The sequence below is a fragment of the Anas platyrhynchos genome, chromosome 11, assembly GCF_047663525.1.
Source record: "Anas platyrhynchos isolate ZD024472 breed Pekin duck chromosome 11, IASCAAS_PekinDuck_T2T, whole genome shotgun sequence".
Lineage (NCBI taxonomy): Eukaryota > Metazoa > Chordata > Aves > Anseriformes > Anatidae > Anas > Anas platyrhynchos.
The window spans coordinates 10,796,634-10,817,513 of NC_092597.1; the positions used below are offsets into that span (position 1 = coordinate 10,796,634).

The window sequence follows — 20,880 nt, forward strand, 5'->3', positions numbered from 1 at the left end:
GTGCCACTTGCCCAGACGCGCTGGCCCCATTTACAGCTCGAGATGGTTTTGCAGAGAGCTCAGCGCCCTGCGGGATGAGCCCACCCGGCCGCTCGGCGCTCCCCCGCCACAGCGCCTCAGCGGCGCCCCGCGCCCGGACTCCAACTCCCGCCGGCCCCCGCGGCGCTGCCCGCCCTGCACGGGCGGCCGGGCGGGGCGGGGTGGGGCGGGGCCACGCTGCGCTGCCCGCCCCTCCCGAGGCTGCCCCGGCCGAGCCGCGCCGAGCCCAGCCCAGCCCAGCCCAGCCCAGCCGAGGGGAGCGGAGCGGAGCGAAGCGGCGCCGCGGGAAGATGGCGAAGACGTACGACTATCTGTTCAAGCTGCTGCTCATCGGCGACTCGGGCGTGGGCAAGACGTGCCTGCTCTTCCGCTTCTCCGAGGACGCCTTCAACACCACCTTCATCTCCACCATCGGTGAGGGGCCCCCGCCCGGCGGCGGTGGGATGGGGATGGGGATGGGGTTGGGGGCGGCGGGGCCGGGGCCGGGGCGGCCGCTGCGGGGAGCCGGGGCCGTGGCCGTTCCGTCGCGGTCCCGCCGCCCTCCTCGCAGGGCCTGCGCCGGCCGCTCGGCGCTTCCGTGAGGGCGGCCAGAAAATGGCAGCAGCCGGGCCGCGGGTGAGGAACTGTTGCTGCGGGGCCGAGCCGCGGGCGGGCTGAGCGGGCACGGGGCGGGGGGGGGGGGGACACGGCCGGGGCCGCGCCGGCCCCGCTCAGCGCCGCGGGGGTGCCGCCGGCCCGCAGCCTCCTCGGCCGCTGCGTGGGGGGCACCTCCTCGCCAAAAATGGAGTCGGGTTTCGCGTTCGGTGGGGAAAAGCGGTCAGAAGCTGTCTGAGCTCTTTCGGCGACACCGAGCGCTTCTGAAACGGGCCGCCGCGGCGTGCTGCTGCGGGGCTCGGCGCTCTTCCTGCTGCTCCACGGAGGCGCGATTTAAAAAGGGTTTTCGGAGCCAGTCCTCAATTGAAATTGCAGTTCGGGGAAACTTGAGGTGTCCGGGTAACCAAATGTAGTTCAGTTTGCTCTTTAAAACAAAGTGTGGTGTTTTGGGGATGAAGCAGTAAAACGCAGGGGAGGTTGCTGGTATTTAAGAGAGCAAAAGTCAGGCTGGCTTGGAAGAATAGCACTAAGAGAAGGAGTAGACTTTGTCATAAGGAAATTGATTTAAAGATGAGATAGAGCAACGTGTCACTTGGTTCATGTTCCGAGTGCTGCTGTATCCTCGCTAGACGTTTGACTGCGCTGAGCACCTGATGCGTGGGGAAGAAGTGAACTTTCATTCAGGCAGATGTGACTGGCTACGTGAGATATGGCTGGCATTTCTAGTGCTTCAAGAACAGAATTTCTACATTTCCAAAACAAACAAAAATAAATAACTTTTCTCTCTGCCTTCTCTTTGCAACCATCTTCAAAGTGCTGTATTAATAACTCCAGCTAATCAGGGCCTGAGTAGCAGTTTACTGAAAAAAAGGTACTTTGCTCTATGTGTGGTCGCTTAAAAGGCTTAAACCATAATAAATGCAACATAGTTTTCAAAAAAAGCCTACAGTGGTTCTGTACAAAGTATAAAATGACTCTTACTTAGAAAGAGATGGCTAGCATAAATGGCTGCCTCTTGTTTTCAGTGATCTTGTCATTACTTGAACTGCTTAGACTCTTGATGTTTCTTTTTCTGTCTCACTTGATTCACTTTGAAGTGTCAAGGACTGCAAATATGATTCTGTTTTTTTTTTTTTTTTAACTTATTCAGTAATATAGGGTTTGTTCTCTTGTTTCCGTCCTTTATGTTTGCTTTTATGAGGGTCCTATTATCAACACTGTTCATTTTAAGAAAGATGTTGATAATTGAGGTGTACTTATGATTCCGTAGGTAGTGATTGTGATTTAATTTCAGTTGTGTTTTCCTATTCTTATAATGTGTTTCTTTCAATCCCTTTCCTTTTTAGCAAAGGACCTACAAAGAGGAAAGTTGACAAGGCAGGAAACAGTGAAACTGCTCATACAAAGTGCTGACATGCTTAAATAAAAGCACTAATTTTTTTCAGTGTTCCCCATGTTGGTTGTATTACTTTCAAGTCAGTCATGTAGATCTCCTTTGTATGTTCTTGTAAATGCTCTTTCTCTTTTTCTTTTTAAAGAGGGAGTACATGCTGGCTGGTCCATGCTAGTCAGTTGTACAGTCATAACTAATACAACTGCTGTGCTTAGGGGAATTCCGTTTTTAACAGTTCTGAATTTATTCCTTGGTGGGTAAAGCACTGGCAGCTGTGGTGTGGGGGAGACAGGGATATGATGCTTTTCCCAATTGTGCCCCTGCCAGTTGAAGCTTTAAGGTCTCCAGATTAGCGTTCCTAACTGGGTACACTGAATCTTCCTGAAGTATAAGCTGCTAGGCCATTATTTCTATAAGTAATCCTAGAAGTGGGTTCTACAATATGATGATGCTTCCTGTAAAGATGCATATTCAGTCATGGTGATTTTAATTAGTACCCACTATATTATATGCTCTTAGAGGTGCCTGTCTTTTTTCTAACAGGACTGAGGTTGCTTTAACTCTAGAGTCCTGAGAAAGCATATGCGTGAGGTGGGCTGATGACAATTGTTTGTTTGTTTGTTTAATCATCTGTTGAAATAGTATTTGTGAGTAAGGTGAGGTGAAGCATTTAGAGGCTTTTCTTAACTATATGGTGATAAAATGTAAGAAAGAATATTGAAGCAAGTTTGTCTAGAAATTAAAGCAAACTTTATTGCCATGATGAAAGGGCCTGCAAAATGTCTAAGCACCAAATACCTTTCTTACTGTTTCCCACCCTTATTGTTGTTTGTTAGTTTCAGTTAACAGAGCAATGGAACCTCTTTCCATTTGGAGAGAAATAATGTAATATTGGCTTACTGTAGAATACTCAAATTACTTAGGCTCAGTGTTCATACTGTAGAAATGAACTGTGATTGCTGTCTTGTTGCATGGCATACTTGCGTTGTGCTGAACAATGTGTTCTGCAGATTCCCTTCTCTTCTGCTGTCATGTACGCACAATTTTAAGGCTCAGTCCTTGTAGGTTGCTTGGAGTCTTGCAAAGGGTCTCTTGGCTACTCTGCTCAAGGCTGTTTATGCTATAATGATGGCCGCACTGCTTTAGACAGTAAGGTTTTCCATACTCCCATCCTGTGGCTAACAGTCGCATGAAGAATAGGATATAAGAGCTATGTACATATACCTATAATTTACTGATTGCTTTCTTTTGAAGTTCCTTATGGCTCAAGAGTGTCTGTTTTGAGTACCTGGAGTAGTTGGTGTCATCAGCAAACTTTGCCATCCCGTAAGAGAAGTGAACCAGCTATCTCTCTCTCTCAGGTGATCCTTTTGGTTATTCTAAAAGATCTGCTTTAAGTCTGTGGTTTGCAGGTCCTTGGCCTTCAGCAACTTCACAATTTTCATATACGTTATTAGGAAAACTTCTGTAATGGTTGACAAGTCATGACACTGCTGTGCTCCCTAGTGGGGATCAGCTTTTCACTGTTAACATGGGATCACAGAATCATAGAATTGTAGGGGTTGGAAGGGACCTCAAGGGGTCATCGGGTCCAACCCTCCTATGCCAGAGCAGGTTCCCTAGAGCAGGTTGCCCAGGTAGGTGTCCAGAGGGGTCTTGAATATCTCCAGAGAAGTAGACTCCACAACCTACCCGGGCAGCCTGTGCCAGTGCTGTCATCCTTACCATGAAGAAGTTCTTTCGCATGTTGGGGCGGAACTTCCTGTGCTCTATTTTGTGGCCATTGTCCCTTGTCTTGTCCCCACAAACCACTGAAAAGAGTTTGGCCAAATCCCTGGATAAAACTTATACAGTGGAAATATGCTATGTAAGGTTATGTTATTTAGCTTGCTTCCTGAGTGGAAACTTCTGCTTTTACACAGTTCTACATGGAAAGTAAAATGCAATTGTGTCAGCTAATTTTCATACTTAACAGCTCCTAAAGCAGAAAATCTATCTTGAAGTATCTCACGTGCATTTTGTTAGTATTTTCAGTGGGGTGTATGACAAAAAGAAGCATTGATTTGGAAGTCTTTGTGCATTTTAACTTGCCATTTAAGTAGTACTGTCTGAATTGGGATTATCACTCTAAATAATGTTTATTGTTTGCATTCCTTTCAACTTCTTGCTTGAGCAGTTTTCTCTAAGCGTGAAGTTGTACCTTTAGCTGATAGTTGTTCTGACTAGTACAAAGCCTTGCTGACTCTGAAACAAAACTTGTTGTATTTATTTTTTAATCCAAGATAATACGAGTATTTGACAGGAAGTTGCCCACACAAGATAGTACTGTATCTGAGAGTTGAAACAGCTTGTTGATTTTACAGAAGTAACTTTTCCATAGCCTTCATCTTGCAAAATAGGACACTACTCCAGCAATCAAGCACGTGTATGCTGACCTTATAACACTTTGATGAAAATCCTTTGACAAGCACAATTATCAACTTCCCTTTTGCAATGAAATTTCCATGTCTGTAATGTGTAATGGAAATTGCTCTAGTGTACTCAAGTCAAATTATGTCTGAGTATTTCTACTCTACCCTGCAGTTACATGTGTGATAGACAAAAAATAACTGAAAAGAGAGAGGTCGTGGTGTGTTTTCTTTTTTTTTTTTTTTGCGTGTGTGTGTTGGTGGTGCCCTTCACCCCCATTAGGCTTCCGTATTCCCATCTTCATTCCATATCTTTTTAGGCTTCTTCAGATGGTAGGAGCTCTGGAAGAAAACAAACATCAGTGATAGACAAGCAAAGAGAAGGATAAGTCAGGAAGGAGTTGTCAGTGGTACTTTATTAATAGTAATTATAATAAGGGAATCGAAGTGAGTGAGACTAGTGCGTCTCAGCTGGTGCTGTGATTTAGCTCTACAAAATGGAAGTGCATGTCCAGGACTTGATAGCTGGGTATCCTTGCAACACCGTGTGAGGAGGAGGTCAAGCGCTTGTAGTGGAATATGGGCAGACAGCGTTGTGGAGGTAAATGTGAAACTGAAAGTATGATTCAGTTTGCACGGTACATGATGGGTGATCAGCAAGATGTTAGCCTGATGTTGAGCAGACAACATTGCAGTCAGAGATACCACAGGTTAAAAACCTTAAAATTTGTGTCTCTTCTGACTGTAAATCTGATAGTAACAACAAGATGGTAACAAAAAGCATCTTAGACTTTGTTTTTCATCTGCCAGTGAGATTGCCTTGCCTGCCCTTTTGTATTCTGCAACAGGCCAATATGAGTGGAATCATTTTGCTTTTATTAAAAATACTGTTGCAGCGTTCTTGCTGCATGTTACTGTGAAACAGTGTGACAGATGTCTAACTGTTCTCTGCCTGTACTTACTGGGCAGATGGAGCTCTGTCTTGGTTATGTGTTATCTGGTTATTCGAGTGACAGGAGGGCAACTTCGAGCTGCTTTTGTGACTTGGTTTGAATGCAAAGTTAAGCATACAGACTAACATGGAAGGACTATAGGAACAAATGTACTGTTTGATACAGGCTTTGAGAGAGGTATCGAAGGCACATAGCTTTTGTTTGGGAAATGTTTTTTCAAGGACTTCCTAGTCCTTCTGCAAGAGGGCATCCCTTACTAGAAGTAATTCTGACTTCTTTCAGAATTTAATGGAAATTCCTAACATGATGTAGAATACAGGCAGTTTTTGTAATGATGCTTTATTTCATGTTTTATGATTGAATTGCAAACAAGCGTGATTTCCAGTAATATTCTGTTTTTTCACCTTTAATAATATGTTGTGGTATCTTGAATGTCCGGTTCATCAAGGTGACTGTAGATCTATAAAATGGATCTGATCCTTTTCTAATGTGAATGAACTGTGAATAATACTAACTTCAATAGAGTTGTTCTGTATAAAGATTTTGTATGAGCAGGGTTGATCCAGAGGCTTTTAGTTGCCTGACTTGCAACTCAAAACTTGAGATAGCAACTTCCTGTTCCAGCTGGTGTTTCAGTGGGAGGTAATTTAGTACCTCTTTAACATTTTTTGACCAGCAATTGCATCTAATATCAGTTTAATCTTGTGGTTTATAGTGAGCTTTCCTCTGAAATGTAAGCTGTGACACTTTGCTTTTAAACTATGTACAGTCTAATAAAACTGAAGTACCGCATGCTTAGAAGACTTATCCTCTGCTCAGGAGAACAAACAGTCAAGCAAGCTTAAGATGATCTGTATTACTTGGCCTGCTGTTGTACAAACCCTACTCTTTTGGGCACCACAGGGAAAAAACAAACAAACAAAACTGATGCAGAATGTTAGTTGCATTCTCATGTATGTATGGCAATATGTGTGAGGAACAGTGGTCACTAATAGCAGTCAGGCACCAAACCTGCACTTTAGGAAGAACAAGTTTAGTCTAAGAAATTCGGGAAAGCTAAGCTGGCTACCAGCCAGGGAACACATACTACCACCACCCCCTACACACATGGTAAAAAAACAAAAAACAAAAACACCTCCTTTCTTTCATCTGCCAGAGAGAAATAGCTTTCATTTAATGAAAGTGAATTTGTCTGTATGGTGGGACTTCTTATGGAATCAAAGATGAAGTAAGGTGTCTGCGTCATCCCAAGCATGGGAGGAAGGGGTAAGTCAGAGTAACTGCTGGCTGGGAGAACTTCTCTGGCTTAGCAGAAGTGACTGTAGAGGAGTACTTAGAATATCCAGTGTGGGAAAAGGAGGTGAAGTGGCCATTAAAGGAACCTTGCATAATGTACAGAAAGCATATTGTAATGGGCTAGAAAGACAAGTATGGCCTTCATTAATAAGTTAGGTGGTTTTGCCTGTTAATTTAGGTAGTAAGAGCCTTTCAAAAAGGCCTATTTAACTGCCTACATGAATAAGGAAATAAAGCAGCCCTTCTTTCCCCCATGTCTTTTGCTTCCCGAACAACAACAACAAAATCCTCATGCAGTAAACCTGCATAAAAGCAGGGGGTTAAGAAAACATCTTATTTAAAAGAAAAAAGAAAAAAAAAAAAAAGACAGGTTCCAAAGTCTGTTAAGAGGGCCATCTTTATAAAATTAACTTTAGTAACTTTAAACCTTCTGCTTTGTCTTTTGGCCTGATTTGTGTTGCTTCCTTTTCCTACCTCCTTTTCCTATATTAGGAAGCTTCGTTATCACCAGTTTATGTTGCTGGTGACATCCATATGTTATGTATTGGTATGGTCCCAGATGTTGACCTTGCTCAAGATAGTCGATCACAGTAGATATTTGGATCGAGTGGAAGTTGTCAAACCTAACAGTTGTTTTTTTTTTTTCCAAAAAGAAGCAGCTTCTCAATTTCTCACTGGATAGTTATATAGATACACCTAGACACAAAAGTTACTGGAAAAAAAACAAATCTCACCTTCTCGGCCTGTTCTTATAACAACTGAAACAGTGTATGAATAGTGAATAATGAACTTTAAATCACGGTGGCAAGGATACTATTAGATTGCCTAATTTTTTTTTTTATTTATTTCAATAGGGAGTTTATTGAATCTCTGGGATGCTTAAGATGCCAACTTTTCGATGAAAAGAGATTTTGTTGTTATTATTTAGTTAGAGTCATCTTGGTTCAATAAGGCATTTTGTATGATTTCTACATCTACAAACTTACCTGACTTACTGGCAGGAGATTTGGGATCATCTTTTTCCTGTTTTGAGGGCATTTTTCTTTCCAGTTTGAAATACATCTTCCATTGCTGCATTAGAGGTTAAGTCAGCGTGGGGCAGAGTCCTTGGCAGATCACTGCAGCCATTTCTGTTCTGTAGCTAGCCATTGCTCGAGAGTGGACTTTAGAGCAATTCCTGTGCAAGCATGGAGCTGCTGCTTGTCAGGTGATATCCTGGTGTGTGATCCATGGGAGCTGCTTGGAAGCTACTTGAAGGCCACTTTTTGGTCTGTATTAACAAGGGCTTTAATTCCATGATTGATTCAGTGGTATCTGTGATCTGGTGCTCAGAAGATGAGAGCTGTGACGGTGTGAAACCTGTTCTTTTAATATATGCCATCAGTTGCAATTATAGATGGTGGTAAGCTGAATTACGGAATTTACCCAGATAAAAAGAAACCTGACCACAATAGGAAAGGATTTGGTCATCACTCTTCAGTGGCAGCACCTACCCTAGTTTCAACTAGCTGTAACACTTTAGCCTCAGCTCGAGCCCTTTGGTAGGTTTTAAATATTTGCTGTTCTCCAGTTGCATATTGGCCTGAAAGGAATATGTTTTTGAAGCAGCTCAGTTAGTGCATTCCTCTTAGAGTCAGTCTATAAATAATCCTTAAAATAAACAAACTTTGCTGTCTGTATCATAGGACAATTTTAATCTGTCAGAACAATTTTAGATGAAACTGAGTTATCACCGACTGTAGTTTATTTTACACTGAATAAGTAGTAGATATAGACTAGATTTTACACACTTCATAGACCCAACCCTTCTAAAGCTCTCGTGGAAATCTGTTAATTTTTCTTGTATACAGCAGTAATAAATTTCTTTCTGCTATGTTATTTTATGGTTTTAAAGTTCAACCAAGTATTCTTGGTGTTTAAAATCATCCAATTCAAAGGTTGCTCAAAGCAGGCTATATATTCTCTTTTCAGAATTTTGAATACAGAATTTGACTTTGCAGGATCTTCTAGCATTTGAATGCACTGTTGTGGTGGCTGAGCTCATAGGAGCAGTGTTACAAACAAGTGGCCGAAGAGCACTGGATTCAATTCTTGGTATGATAATCAGTTTATGCTATAGGTTGCTGAACTTTCAAAAAAAATAAAAAACCACAAAAAACTGTTCTGAAGTGTAGGTTGGCCTAATTTGATAATTAAAAGTTGTTTTCTGAATGTCCTGTTGCTTTTTTTTAATAACAAGTAATTTATCTTAAATGAAGCTGTGTGGTAGCTGTACTGCAGCTGAGGAGGTGCACGCTGAAAGAAGCTGCAGTTTGCTTAATATTATGAGAATCAGATTTTGGTAATAAGTTTTAGGTGCCTATGAGCAACAAACCACTGTATGCTATGCATGCGTGCCACCTCCATTCTTCATTGCCTTACCTCCTTGAGCCATTTGGATATATTTATTTTACCAGTGTAGTGGTTAAAGTTTCCTTTAAGAACCTTACTGTGGTAAAATATTTAAAGATGTTAGACACTTCTGTAATCTTTGGGTAGGAAAGCAGTATCAAATTCTTTGCGGAGGTGAACAATGAGATTAAGAAATGCCAGCTAACCCAAAGGATTCTCTGAATTTGTTAGTATTTTCTGGATTCTTATGGGCTGTTTAGAAGGAATGAAATACAGATTTGTCCTCTGAAATTGTGGAAGGATGAGCAAAACTGGTTGCACTTGTGTGTAATTCTAAGATAATCTTACAACTTCTCAAAACATTAACAATCAGCAACGCACCAGGGTGAAGGTCAATCTGGTATATTTTTCAATGGTTGCAATAAAAGACTACTGCGTCTTTAATTGACATAGCAATACAGACATTGCTGAGATCATCTGAAAATGCCTTGCAGATGTTACTAGGGACTAAAGCCAAATGTTCAAGTTCAAAATGATTAGACTTTGTTCTTTTGCATTAGGCTGCATGACACACTGGTATGTTGCAAGTGTTCCCCACCCTGCCTTTTATACTCTGATCTTATTTCTCACTTGGTCATTTCTTAGGTTTACTGAAATCCTTCAAGAAATATCTAATACGAATGCAACTTTCTGAGGCTTTATAGACTTAGAGAGTGCACTGATGTATTGCAATAAAACATTCAAACAATCCCTTGAAAACACCACTTTAAAAAAAAAAAAAAAAAAAAGTTGTGCATTTAATCCCAAACCTACTGCTGAGAACAGAAAATAGCAATCCCTGCTGGTACTTCCTACAGCTAACTGGTTCGGATGTTCATCTATGCAACGTAGTCACTGTGTAGCTGGAGAAAGCTCAGCTTGAAAGTTGATGTGTAAATTCCAGTTGGTCTAATGCTCAAAAAGGATAAGGAGACTTTGTACCTTGACTCCTTTTGCTGTCTTACAATGAACTCATTTTGACTGTGACCTGTGTCCAACGGTGATAAGTGTCACAGCCATAGGAAAAATCTTTTTCTAAAAATCTAATTTCCTTTTAGGTTTTTGTTTTTTACTACTTCTGCTCTTACTTCAGAAGAGTAAGACAAGATAAGTAGGATGGTAACTTATTTAAGAGAGTGTTGTTTTTGTTGTTTTTTTTTTATTACATGCTCATCATGCAAGGTAGGTCTCTTAGTTTTTAGTGGGGTAAATAAGATTTGTTAGTGTGGTACATTCTTTGACAGTCTGAAATGAGACTCTTTCTAGCAAGCAAGCCATGTATTAATTTTTCACTGCTGCTTTGCCAATTCTTGCCAAAAGAAGACCTTCACCTCTTTAAATCACCTTTATTTTTAAATTCCCTTTTTTTGGATATTAAAAAAAAACAAAACAACTTTTTAATTGCTATACTTTGTTGTTTTTTTTTTTATAAGTTGCATCTTGCTTTGTCAGAGATGGAGAAATACTGTACTGTAGTAGATATACAGTCTACTGTATGCTATCACAGATTGACATTTATTTGCACCCTGCATGGTTTAATTTCCTGGCTAATTTGTTACTATAGCTGCACACCCAAAATAAGTTAGTTGACATAAATATACAGACTATATGGACTGAGTGAGATAGGAAACCTATTAATTAAACTTGAGTTCAAATCGACAAGAATTGTCAACTGATGTAGCTTTCTGATGTGTGAGGTCCAGCACTGCAAACTGCATGTCAAATTAAGCTAAAATACTGGATAACTATGTAATATAGATAAAAGGAAGGATTCTAATATGTACCTAATGGCTACTATGTAGCCAATAATGTGTAGCTAATATACAGCTAATGGCTACTAAATTGTTTTTTTTTTCACAGTATTTGGGTGTGCTTGTTGATTCTTTTTTTTTTTTTCCTGTCTTTTAACGGCTTGTATAATTCAAGAATATGACCCTTCCACTGCCTTCTTTGTAAGCAGACTGAAGACCAAAGAAGCCTTTACCTGCAGAAATTATTTGCTGGTTTTAATAGTTAACTTTCTCCAGCCAGAATACTTTGTTTTGGTTTCGTTATGTTGGAGCATTTTCTGCAAGACTTTTTTTTAACAGAAGAAACAAAACAAAATCTGTAAGCCCAAACAGTGGTGCAACACAGGGAAAAGTTGTAGTGTGGACCCAGCACAAACTGCTCCTGTAGCACTGAAAAACCTGAAACGTTAACTCTGTCAGGTTAAAGTCAACTGAGGGGAGAGCAGGAGTAACAGTTATGCCTTGAGAGTAAGCTGCTGCTCCAGAAACTAAAGTAGCATAATAAACTGTTTCAGCGCCTCTGCTCAGACCATTCTCAAAGTCTTGCAAGAATTGCATCATACAGGTTTGCAGTAGAAAACCACTGGTACCACTACGAGCTTTGCATAGTGATTCAAGGTAAATGCGGCAACAAGCAACTCTCCTGTTTTTGCGTGCAAGTCTTTGTATGGCACTAATGATACTGACTCTTCGTAGTGCACAAGTTTCTTGTTGTGTGAACGTATTCTTGACAGTTTTGTTGGAAGTTGTGGAAGAAAATACGTTCATCTTCAGTAAAGTGAGAAGATGCATCCCTGGTCTGTAGTTAGCAAGGATCTGAAAATGATTTGGAAGAGCAGTAAACCCTATTCTAAACCCATGCTACAGTGGAAATGCAAGCAGCTATAGTCCAAACTAAAACATGATTCAGCTCTCAACTCAGACCTCCCTGCCAACTGGAAGCTTGTGATTCCTGCAATAGATGTTCTTCAGTCCGTGTCTAATATCTATGGACTTGCTAGGTGGAAATACTGGTATCAGGCTGTTTTGTGTGGCAGTTCTACTTTGGCCATTAAAGGGAATTATCCTGTTTGCCTTTGCATCCGAAGAAGGAGTCTAGGTCTGTATTTTGTAGAAACTTATGAAACAATTTCAGATGTACATCCAAATGATTCTGGGCGTTTTCATGCTTTTGGATAGAAGACCATTGGGTATTGCATTTTAAAACTGGGATTTCTGTGATCTTTTGCAATCAAATTAATTATTATTTATTAAACCCGAGCATCGTTTCAAGCTCTTGTATCCCACTATGTGATTATGTACAAAGTAAGAATTGTTTGATAAAGGAAATTCTCCTCTGTCAATAATTACTTTTAAAATGCCATTCAAATGTTTTATGTGGCATAATTTAAATTTAACTCTGTAACCAAAATGTTGTTCATACTCGGCCATGCAAGTGTCCTTAGCAGGAAGTGGTAGCACATGTCACTAGGCTTGCTCTATGAATGTGTGCAGCTCACCACTTCCTGTTACTGAAGGGAAAGAACAAAAGAAACTTCAGTTTCTAGTTCATTTTAGCCTCTTAAAAAGTTGCAGTTGCATTTGTTAAACTTCTTTGTATTGTGACAGATATTTATGGCTTTCTGCTTTGCTTTTCTTTTAGCTTTGAAATTTGTCTTTATTCAGGAAGAATTTTGGTAAAGTTCCTACTAGAAGTCTTAAGTTCTGAGAAGCTATTTTTTGGGCATATCCTGAATTTTAGAAGTGATCAAAGGAGTGGTTGTATAAATCTTGTTGGTGCTGTAAGGGAAATGACTAACCACAAGAAACCACTCCGTGCAAGGCATGGACTGGTGCACATAGATACCTAACTGCAGTGTAAGCTCACTTTTTCAGAAAACCATCCCTGTAGGAGTCTCTTACTCTTTACACTGATGTGTCTTAGTTTCAGTAGTTTACAGTATGTGTATCTTGAAACTGTGATAGTCTCTGAACCTACTTTTCCCGACTGTTGTTATTCTCAATGCTAAGACTTCAGGCCCAGACATAAATGAGCCCTTTTAAACTCATTTAACTTGCTGTCCATGATACAATACTCTTTACAGAAAGAAAAAAAAGCAAAACAACGACAAATAACAACACTTGTATTTGTGCTTTTATCACCATTGAGGCCAAAAAGAAAGTCAAGGTCATTCATTTTCAGACATAAATACAATTAAGTGTGATTTCAGCAGGTGTTGCACCTATTTAGAAAAATCTTTACAACAAGACACAAAATTCCATTAAACATACATGTAGAATGGAAACACTTTCCAAACTTCTGTTCCGTACTGTAAGGTTTCTTTTTTTGTGAATAGGCATCATACCTATGCTATTTTTTGGAAGAATGCAGGTTAATGAAAAGATCTTTCTGCCTGTACATACACTAGTGAATCTTTAGAAACTATGATTATGGCAATAGTCTTAGCATTTTAAATCAATGCAATTAATTTCATATGGTTTTAAAAGTGCTGATGTTCTGTTTCTGCTGATAATGTGCATTCTAACTAATGGGCCAGACTGTGTATCCATAGCACATCAATATTTGAAAGTTGAAACTTAGTATTTTCAGGATATTAAAATATTAATATCACATGCGAGAAGAATGAAAGTCAAGTAGTTAATGAATGTCTGTATTTCATGTTCAAATGCTATTATAGTAAATTAAAATAAAAATATTGTAGCTTATTTCCAGTGCTTCCTGTTTAAGCTGTGGATAAATTAATGAAGCTAGAAACAGCATTCTCCCAGTTAAGATACTCTTGATAATTGCCATTTAAATTACACTTCAGAAAAGAGGAGAAAGGAGAAGGGGGGGGAAAAAAAGTGTCTTCTACAGATTATGTTTAGATATCAAGTAGTTGTTTAAGATCCAGTGAAAGAAAAATGGGCCATTAACTTCAAATCAGATTAACTAGGGAAGGAGACTGCCCTGGGATTCAAGAATCAGTCAGACAGTGCAATTTGAGCGATCTCAATTTGAGTTGTATTATAGTAAAGGTTTAGATATGCAAAAGTTAAAATAGCATAATTAAAATGCTAGTCTGTTTGGAAATCTTGTCCTTGCTTCATAAATTAATTTGATGATCCCTCTAAGCCTTAAGAGATATTAAGCTCTTCTGAATTAATTCCTTCTCTCTGCTCCCCACCACTTAAAATCAGTCTTCCAAATCAATCATAGAACTGATGGGTACCATTTGGAAGAGTAAGGGGGCAAAGGAGAGAAATGCTTTCTTGATCGTTTCTGAAGCTGTCTAGAAAATCTGAGTTATTCCTACACTGGTATCCTTGATATCCTTGCTTTGGTCATCTTCAGTAACTATCTGTATAGCTTTTATTTCCTGTGATCCTTTGCACTTGACTGTGATGTCTGGCTGGCTTACATAAAGTGTTGCAAGAAAAGCAACTGAAGAGCCATAGTATATTATTTTTTCTCAGAGCTAGCAGATGTCCTAGGGATTCTAATTTAATTGTAGGGACTAGTCAAAAGTTGAGAAAAATACACGTTCAAACTAATGACCTTGTTGGAGAAAAACAGACAAGTTTTGAGATTAAATCTTCCCATAATCCTGACCAATTTTATCAGTGATTCTGAACTTGGTGCGTTTTCATTAAGGAGAATAATTGTGATACTTTGGATAAAGTAGAGGACGTGTATCTCTCACTTCCTAGTGTGTGCAAGAAATGACCATTTCAGAAATATTTTTTTTCCCTACATTTGCTCTTACCAAATTGCCCAGAGAAAATTGAATGCTTCCTTTTCATTTATTGCAAAATTCAGAGTGTTTTTTTCTCTGGCAGGAATTGACTTTAAGATCAGAACAATAGAATTAGATGGAAAGAAAATCAAGCTACAAATATGGTAAGTACTTCAAAGTAATTTAAGTTTTGAGTGAGTATTGAGTGCTTTGTATTCACTAGTATTGAATACTTGGAGCAGGAATACTTGGTAACTTTTGAGCATGATTGTACCAGAAGTTTCATACCTTTTATTTATTGCCTTTAAGTCTTGTGATTTCTTCTAGCTTGTTCTTTGAGTGGCTGTGTTTCATTAGCGCAGGAAATCGCCTGTTCACATGCTAGTGTTATAGCAACTTCCCATTTTATCAAAAGCTGTCCTCTTAAATGCACTTTTAGTTTTTCCATGTGGAAGAGAAGTATTAATTACATAGTTATAAACCAGAAAATGAGACCTAATAAAATATAATCTGAATTCTTTGATACTTTAATACCTAGTTATACTCATAAAGGCAGAGGTGAGTGATAATGCTCCCATTTCTTGCATGGTGGTTTAGCAGAGGCTGAGACTACTGATAACAGTAGACAGGTACTTGGAATAGCATTACTACACATGCCAAACCCTTAAAATGCTACTGGTGAATGTAGGGCTCTTGCTGATATCTGAAGTTCTGGCAAAGATAGCTGTGATACTTGCATGCAAGCCAAAGTTCTTGTGACTGAGGAAGTGAAGTGCCAGAAGTGGTTGGTATGAATTTTGTATTGGTGATGTAAGTCAAAAAGGTGTTAGCTTTTTTTTTTTTCCCCAGCCCTTTTGGATTTAACATCCTGTAGGTCTGACTAGTATCCAGATTTGTTAGTTCTGTTGTTCACTTGCAGACAGATACTGCTTTGAAGTTATCTAGGATATTAAAAAAAAAAAAGGGCACACTAAGCTATAGTGGCTGGTTTTAATAAATAACAGTATGTGAAAATCGATTAACCCAAAATATTTTACTACTGCGTGTTTTAAATTTTATTAAATGCAGGACTCGGATGCATCAGAACTGCCTTTGTTAATTCTAGGAAAGGCTGTTTAACATGTGAATGAAAATGTAAATGCTTTTATGCCATATTTATGGTGCCACTGATAAAAGTATGATAGCTTGGAAGTGAAGATGCTGAAGTGAGGCCTGAAGAAACTTGTGCAAATAGCTTCTAAATTGTATTTTTCTTTAATGAGTCAGTATCAATACATTGTTGTTCTGTTTTTAAAAGGCTTTTCCAAGTACTCAAAAGTGTAAAGACCACCTCAATCAAATGTTTGTTTTCACTGAATTTTAGGGATACAGCAGGCCAGGAGAGATTCCGCACGATCACAACAGCTTACTACAGAGGAGCCATGGTGAGTGCTCTTATTTGACAAAGCTTATGTACAACTAGTGTAACTGGTTCGCTGCTCTTCATATTACATCATGTAAGTCTTCAGCTGGAGAATTGGGTAATTGTTGCTTGGACCATGGGGAATAAAGTGTTTTATTTTTTTAAACCTGCTGGTACTTTATCTAGTCCTGTTTTTTTGTGGTGAAACTTGAAGCCTTTTTTAATGTGATTACAATTTCTGCAGAGTGTAGTTAAGAAGCTAAATAGTCATGGTTTAATAAAGATAATTTTTTAAATACAATCAACCCTTTATACATTTGAAGTGTTTTGAAAAGTAGGTGAAAAAATTATTTTAATACCAAGAATGTATTGTCACTGAGCTGCTTTTCCTTCTGCTCTTCATTACCTTCAGCTGGTAGACAATGCAAAATCTGGATTAGAAATGCGATCACCTACAAAAGCTAATGTTACTTTTTCCTTCATTAATAATGACTCGAAGTCAAATACCTCACTTGGAGCCTGAACTCTTTGTGGTACATCGACGTGTAATGACTCTTAATGCTATGATTTGAGATGCTTGAGGTGGAGACTGTTAATTTAAGCTTGCAGTTGACTAGCTCTGCTGCTACTGTGTGTTCTCATCACCTTTTACAAACAGATCCATTCATACTTAGGCTGGCTGTGTGTCCAGATAAACCCACTATTACAGAATGTAGGTGGGGAAAAAACAGTAGCGATTGCGTCTCTGGTAGAGCATTCATGGCCAAAGACTACTTTGTCTTTTGAGGAATGATTGGACAGACAATAAGAAACGGAGGTGAACCTGGCAATCTGTCCTTAATACAGCTGTTGTGTGGTTCCATATGGTATGTTGCTTGTTGAAAGTCCATGCTAGTTCACATACATCACTGTTCTCTGAAAGAGCTATAGCTTCTGCGAGAGCACCTGGTAGATTCTTTCAGAAAGGATAACACTGGCCCCAGCAGGCTGAATCTCACAGGTTTTGTTATCCTTTGATTGCTTAGGGTTGCTGCTTCTAAACTTGATGTGAGCATTGAAGTCCCCTGCTTGCTGCTGTAGTAGAGATTGCGAACTCTTCCTGACTATAGGCTAGTAATTTAAAGCTTTCTATTAGTGTGTTTAATCTATCTAGCAGTGCCACGAGATGTTAAATAGTAATATTTTGGGTGAATCTTCAGCAAATGCATAAAGCTTTAAGAAATGGTTATTGTTTGTAGGTGTTAAGTCCTGTGTCAAATTTTTTTCAAGAATAATCAAACTAACAGCATACATCGAAGTCAACTAACGTTGCTACCTCATCTAACAAGATTTTCTTTATTTAGGGAATTATGCTGGTGTATGACATAACAAATGAGAAGTCTTTTGACAACATAAAAAACTGGATAAGAAACATTGAGGAGGTAGGTACTTTGGAAAGTACTTCTTACTCGTTCTATCTTATGAATTCCCTGGGAAAAATAATAATCAAATAATTCAATTTCACAATAGCTGCCAACATATGTGGCCAAGTTAGACTATACAGTGAAAGGAATTGCATAAAGTTTTTTGAAAATGCTCTTCTTATGGCTTTTATTGCTCTTTCTTGCTTTTGGGTTTGTCTAAGGAATGGGAAGGAACTAGATTATAAGGTGTCAGCCTTGCACTAAGATGACAGATCTGTGTGTTTTCAGTTGCTATTGTGTTGTGTGTTTGTCGAATTAAAGATTTTTGTTCTCTTCATTTGGTCTTCAGTAAGCTTCCTTCCTGCTAGCCCTATTGTAAATTATTTAACAGGACATGCTGTCAAGTAGGGAGGGGTCATGAGGTCATTATGAAGTTAGAGGAGAAGCCCTAATTTTAGTGAAGCTGTAGTTTGGTAACAGAATCTTGCTGTTCTCTCATTTCTTTGTTGTTGTTTTTCTAGTGTATGTTCCCCCAACCCAGTCTAAATTCCATAGGCTTTTTTTTTTTTTTAAGTATTATTCTTTGTCTAAGCAAGAGTATTGTCGAAGTGACCAATTTGACCCAATAGAGACCGGGCTAGAAAGGTGTTCTTGTTGAAGTTCACTTTGTGATTACAACTTAGACATTTATTAGTAATCTATTTTAAAAATACAAATACGTTGTGTAATGATACCTTAACCAAATAATGTTAATGGTACACACTTTATTTCAAAGTGGTGCATAGATACTTCCAGAATATCCAAATGCCTGTGTATGCATGCAAAGTGGTGCAGTTTGTGGCACTGTAGTTGATTTGTGATGATACGCAAATTGAATGTGGAAATCTTTATCCAACCTATTTTAATAGTTGAATATTAGATTGCCTCTTTCAAAAGTCAGTCCCTTTCTCAGTAATGCCTTTACATTAGATAATTTTTTGAAAAGAAAATACTTATTTGTGGATGAGATTGACATACAAAAATTTCTCGTAAATCATGATTTAATTTGCTCTAAAAGATTACCTTTTCCCCTCTCCAGCATGCCTCTTCAGATGTAGAAAGAATGATCCTGGGTAACAAATGTGATATGAATGAAAAAAGACAAGTCTCAAAAGAAAAAGGAGAGAAGGTAAGCTTTATGTTGACTTAATTTACTTGGAAGCGAACTGTTCTTAGGATTTCTGCTACTGGGTATTTGCTCTCTTTAGGTATATGAGAGATAATGAGCCTCACACCTCCATTTAAGATTTTTTTTTATATAAGATGCAGGCTTTTTTTTTTTTTAAATAGCACTTAACTGTTTAACAGTTAATAATGTTAACAGTTTAATAATGTTAACATTATTCTTGTCCTGTGGGGAAGAACCTGTAAATAATGCCGACCTTTGCAATAGTATAAAATATTGTAAGTCCAATATAAAGCTTTGTATGTAGCTTGATCAGATTGTACCCGATTCACCATGGTCGTACTCTTCTCATAGGTACTGTTATTAAAGCTAATGTAATTAGTTGCTCTGCAGAGCAAATGAGTAAGATTACTATACGATAAACGTCATCATGTATGCAGCTGCAATAGTATAGTTGCTAGTTACACTGCTTGAGGGGTGGTTGCATGTAGTCACCTCGTCAACATATCCATATCAATGAAGATTCTATCTCAGTGAGCTTTTGGGTCCTAAATAAGTCTTTGTGACAAATTAATATTTTTGTAGGTTTTGAATTTACATGAAGATATGGAATGCTTTAATATTTTCTCTAATTGTCCAGTAACTTTAATGTTTGTAAGAGAAAAGCAGAAACTAAGCTTTGTTTTTTAAAACTTGCTGCAGTCTACAATACCTGTTCTATCATGAGCTTATGTAGAACATTCCTTTTGCAAAGGAGCTTCAGATTAACTGAAAAATGTTAACCTCTCTTACAGTTAGCAATTGATTATGGAATCAAATTTTTGGAGACAAGTGCAAAATCCAGCATAAATGTGGAAGAGGTAAGAGATAGCTGTTTATATGCTTAAGTATGTTTTATGAACTATTACTGTAGTGGCATGTTATGATCTGTAACTACTGGGCTTACTGACCTGAAATCACAACTGTGCTCCTGGGTCACCAATCTTGTTCTATTTAGAAAGCTATTTTAAAACCTAGCATTTCTTGTTTTCTGGTAATACCCAGAATTGTTTTTAAATGGCTGATAACAGTGCTATTATTGTAACAAACAGTTCTTTTAGGTTTCAATTGCAAGTGCCTTTGGGCAGGGAATAGGTGTAATTTTAGAACAAAGCTTTGTGCAGGAAATCAGATGCAAGTTTCTTTACTTCCAGAATAATGTGCTACTGTGTCAATGAGCCTTCAGGTTACTACTAAATATGCTGTGTAGATGAGACTGAAGATTTGTATGTAAACCTGGAACATCAGCATAGACTGTCATAAGTTGATGTTAGAGGAGGAAGAAAGCAAGTAATACTCAGCCTATAGACTCTAGACCTATAGAATCTGTTTTCCTACAAATAAATACTGTGCTAAAAACACCATCTTGCTATTTGTGAGAGCATAAGGAAATAGAATTGGAAGGAAAAGTAGCTCAACTCAAATCTATTTTATCATGAACAACTATCCTCATCTCTGGGAGGGTTGAGGGAGGATGCTAACTATGAAAAGAGTAGACAAATAAATGGTATGATACAAAAAGGAAGAAGTTACATTAAGATGTATTCATTCAGATTAGGCAGACATTTTTGAATGTCATTCTCAATGGTCTAAAAGCCTTTCAGTTTGTATTGATGGAATACGTTTTAAAAGTCCTCTAAACATGTACTTAATTCAGATTGTCCAGCTGACATTAACAAAAGAGATTGTTACTGTATACTAACATGACCAGTACTGTGCCAGCAAAACCTTTTTTTCTAATTGCAGGAAGGTTGCAATACAATATTTTTTAGAATACACTTAGTGGCACTGTTCTGCATCAGAAATAGTGCTTGACCTGATGGTCACAGTGTCATTCTTATAGCAGACAGTAGAAGTGTGAACATTAGCAAATAATACCAATGGTGGATAGCAAGTCTCCTAATAAAAGTACACATCTTCTTCATTAGTTCTTCCAGATGGCTGATTTGCTGTTTCATGGCATGCCCTGCAATTTCATTTTGACTCCCATAGGAGTTGAATTAAATTAATTTGTGACTACTCCAAATGACTTGGCTACCTGAGTATTTTTGGAAATTGTTGCATGAATTGTGAGGAAAACATAAATGTGGCTGGTATAGGCATTTAGCAAGTAACAATTTCTTTTTATTTCCACCAAATGTTTAACTTGTGGGGAATGCTGAACTGTGATGCTGTTGGGATCAATACTTTATTATTATTCATTTGCATTAAATGAACATGTGTCTTTGGGTGTATTCAGAACACATTTACAT

The 20,880-nt window shown here is 38.6% G+C and overlaps 1 protein-coding gene across 4 annotated transcripts in view; it reads left to right on the plus strand.

The window, feature by feature from the left end:
- The first annotated feature begins 210 nt into the window (after nucleotides 1–210).
- RAB8B (RAB8B, member RAS oncogene family) overlaps nucleotides 211–20,880 on the plus strand; it is a 28,560-nt gene continuing 7,890 nt past the window's right edge. For 2 of the 4 annotated variants that reach the window (XM_027466057.3, XM_027466056.3), the window contains exons 1-6: nucleotides 211–453; nucleotides 14,723–14,783; nucleotides 15,983–16,043; nucleotides 17,365–17,442; nucleotides 18,503–18,592; nucleotides 19,384–19,449. In XM_027466057.3, coding sequence (XP_027321858.1) covers nucleotides 330–453; nucleotides 14,723–14,783; nucleotides 15,983–16,043; nucleotides 17,365–17,442; nucleotides 18,503–18,592; nucleotides 19,384–19,449 — 480 coding nt within the window. In that variant the 5' untranslated portion in view covers nucleotides 211–329. The remainder of the gene's footprint in view (nucleotides 454–14,722; nucleotides 14,784–15,982; nucleotides 16,044–17,364; nucleotides 17,443–18,502; nucleotides 18,593–19,383; nucleotides 19,450–20,880) is intronic. The other 2 variants (XR_011811875.1, XM_027466055.3) reach the window with 1 other exon arrangement.